The sequence below is a fragment of the Neofelis nebulosa genome, chromosome 10 (assembly GCF_028018385.1).
Source record: "Neofelis nebulosa isolate mNeoNeb1 chromosome 10, mNeoNeb1.pri, whole genome shotgun sequence".
Lineage (NCBI taxonomy): Eukaryota > Metazoa > Chordata > Mammalia > Carnivora > Felidae > Neofelis > Neofelis nebulosa.
The window spans coordinates 61,902,753-61,906,196 of NC_080791.1; the positions used below are offsets into that span (position 1 = coordinate 61,902,753).

At 45.8% G+C, this 3,444-nt stretch overlaps 1 protein-coding gene across 1 annotated transcript; it reads right to left on the reverse strand.

The window, feature by feature from the left end:
* Positions 1-2,056: 2,056 nt before the first annotated feature.
* Positions 2,057-3,147, reverse strand: LOC131488664 (olfactory receptor 51I1). Its single transcript, XM_058690524.1, has one exon. It carries the CDS (start codon positions 3,093-3,095, stop codon positions 2,151-2,153), a length of 945 nt encoding a protein of 314 aa, XP_058546507.1. The 5' UTR covers positions 3,096-3,147; the 3' UTR covers positions 2,057-2,150.
* Positions 3,148-3,444: the final 297 nt, after the last annotated feature.

A 3,444-nucleotide genomic window follows, 5' to 3' on the forward strand; every position in this document is an offset into this window, starting at 1 on the left:
CACAATGCAGGTAGGTGTTTGGTGTAGAAGAATATAACCACGTTAAGCAGATGTTTTCTAAAAAAGGAAATACTTGCTTCAGAAAAAAAGTTCATGACTTTTTAGAAAAGAGAGAGAAACCTCAGAAGATGTGCTGGTCAGGGGACTTATATGCATTGAAATCCCAATGACACAGAACTGTTGCAAGGTCCCACATCCCACTGTGACAACCAGCTGATTTTTGCCTCCCAGGTTCTAACTGCCTAATGGGCAACCTTAAAATTGGAGCTTGCCTGAATTTTGGATTCCAGGTAGGTTGTGATGGCATGGGGGATAAGAAGGGAATCGCACGATGGAACAGGGGCCTCAGAGTGACTGTGGAATGGCTGGTGATTGTTCATCAAATCCTTCTGTGAAGCTATTTCAGTGTTCCCACTTCGTGGAGATAAAAGTCTCTAAGTCGGCATTTCCCGTCACCACCTGCACCATATGCCTAGTTGTCCTGCACTCAGTCTCCCCAAGCTTTATTTATTTTTGTAAATGTTTATTTATTTATTTTGACAGAGAGAGATAGAGCATGGGCAGGGTAGGGGCAGAAAGAGCAGGAGACAGAGAATCCCAAGCTGACTCCATGCTGTCAGTGCACAGCCCAATGCAAGGCTTGATCCCACGAACTGTGAGATCATGGCCCGAGCCAAAATTAAGAGTCAGAAACTCAATGGACTGAGACATCCAGGCACCCTGCCCCAGCATGATCTGACTAGGCGGTCTCTCAAGATCATGTTTCCCAAGCTTCTCAGTGTGAAACTTCCCCTTCGTCTAAACAAAGCTGTTTGAAATTCTCCTAAATATTCTAGACCGATATTCTAGGTTAAAGCCTCTCTCAACCTTTGACATATATCAGAATTACCCAGAGGGCTTATTAAAAACACAGATTGCTAGGGAGGCCTGGGCGGCTCAGTCGGTTGAGCGTCCAATTTTGGCTCAGGTCATGATCTCATGGTTTGTGGGTTCAAGCCCCGCATCAGGCTCTGTGCTGACAGCTCAGAGCCTGCAGCCTGCTTCAAATTCTGTGTCTCCTCTCTCTGCCCCTCCCATGTTCAAGCTTTGTCTCTCTCTGTCTCTCAATAGTAAATAAATATTAAGAATAAAAAATTTAAAAAAAAACAACACAGATTGCTAGACCTCACCCCCCAAAGTTTCTGATTCAGGAGATCTGAGGAAAGTCCTGAGAATTTGTACACTTAACAAGTTCCCAATCATGGCTGATGATGCTGGTCTGGGAATCACACTTTGAGAAACACTTGTCCAGACTCTTATACTTTGTGGGTCTCACCATTTTTGTTACATATCAGGTAGGCATTACCTGAAAGATGTCTGAAAGAGTAGTGCTGTGCTTCTCAAGCTTTAGTCACCGAACAGACTGTATTTAGTCTTATTAAATACAATTTGAATCCAGTAGGTCTTGTGTGAGGAGAAGAGTCTGTTTCTCCTAACAAGCTACCGGGTACACCAGTGTGGTTGTTGTCCATTGGGCCACACTTGGAACAGTAAGGTTCTAGCCTTCTTTTGCCTCAATATTTCTTCTCAAGCAGTTATTCATGCTATTTTTGCTGAGATCATTATCTTCTTTTTTCCTGCCACCCTGTACCAAGTACCTTAACCTTACCTCTCATCTTTCACAAACTACTTGACACACACACACACACACACACACACACACACACACACTTAACTTGACCTCCACAAACCAAACGGGTCCTCTTTCTCGCATGAAGCACCAAGCCTTTACAGAATTTTGTCTCCAATGTTTATTATTTCCCCCACTCTAGGTGGTGGTAGAATTATTTGTGTTCAGCCTATTTCCTCTGTAAAACTTCCATTGTTTCCATATGTCAAACATTTTTCCGGGCATCTGTTACTCTTTTATATGCTTTTTCCTTGATATGTCTATCTCTTACTTAACAGTTCACCTCGTTCACCATCATAACATTCTTAGTGACTGGCACTAGCTTGGTGAATGATCAGTACATATTTAGGTCATTTTATTGAGTCAGCTGTTCTTTTATTCGTTCTGTATTCACAACTATCAAGGTCCTGGTTCCCCTCCTGTGTCTCAGCATTCCTCAAGCTTGCAAACAAGTCCAAGTCCTTTCTCTCAGTAGCCTTCCTCAGCTCTGGGATTTATAGAGAACTTTGAGGATCCCTCTGCGTATCTCCTTTGTCTTCACACTGTAGATGATGGGGTTGAGCATGGGGGGTACAAACAGGTAGACATTGGACATCATGACATGAACAACAGGTGGGGCACTCTTCCAGAAGCGGTGGATCATGGAGACAGTAATTATGGGCACATAAAAAGCCAGCACTGCACAGATGTGTGACATGCAGGTGTTGAATGCCTTGAGCCGCTGCTCCTGAGATGCGATGGCCAGCACAGCTCTGAGGATCAATGCATAAGAAAGCAGGATGAACGCTGAGTCTACACCATAGGTGAAAATGACCACAAAAAGCCCATAGATGTTGTTAACATGGGTGTCTCCACACGCCACTCTCATGAGATCTGGATGGAGGCAGTATGAGTGATGCAGAACTTTGCCCTTGCAGAAGGGCAGCCGTTTTACCAAAAAGGGGAAAGGGAAAAGAGTGATGAAACTCTTGGTGAGGATGCCCAGGCCCATAGCCAGGATGCGGCTGTTGGTGAGCACAGTGGCATAGCGCAGTGGGTCACAAATAGCCACAAAACGATCAAAGCTCATGGCCAGCAGTATGCCTGATTCCATGAAAGAGAAAGTGTGGATGAAGAACATCTGGACCAAGCAGGCATCGAAGCCAACATGGCGGTGGTTGAAGCAGAAGGTAGCAAGCACAGTGGGAAGTGTAGACAAGGACACTCCCAGATCGTTGAGAGAGAGCATAGAGAGGAAGCAGTACATGGGCTGGTGCAGAGCAGGCTCCTGAGCCACCAGAGTGAGGATGCTGAGGTTGCCTATGATGGAAATCAGGTAGAGGATGCAGAAAACCAGGGCAACCCAGGCGTGGCCTGTCTGCATCCCAGGAATGCCTGTGAGCTGGAGTGTGGCTGGCTGGAAGGGGGTACCATTGACACCCAACATGGCAGACAGGTGGGAGAATGCAGATGGGGTATAAGCCCCTGAGGATGTATTGGGGGGGGTTCTTCACTTTCTTTCAGACATCCTGTCTCCAACACAAAAGGTTAGAGATTGAAAGAGTTTATCTATGTTCCTGCTTCTCCCATCAGACTATGAGCTCTTTGAAGACAGTAACTGGGTTCTAATAATTTCTGTATCATCAGGGCCCAGCACCCTGTCTGAGCCATAGTAGGAACTCCATGAAGGTGTGATGATCAGGTGAGGGCCCATGACGTGGCAAAGCAACAGGGTAGGAGACAACTGGAATGATGCTCCCTAATCTTCCCCTGAAAGTGCATCATGCCTTCACATC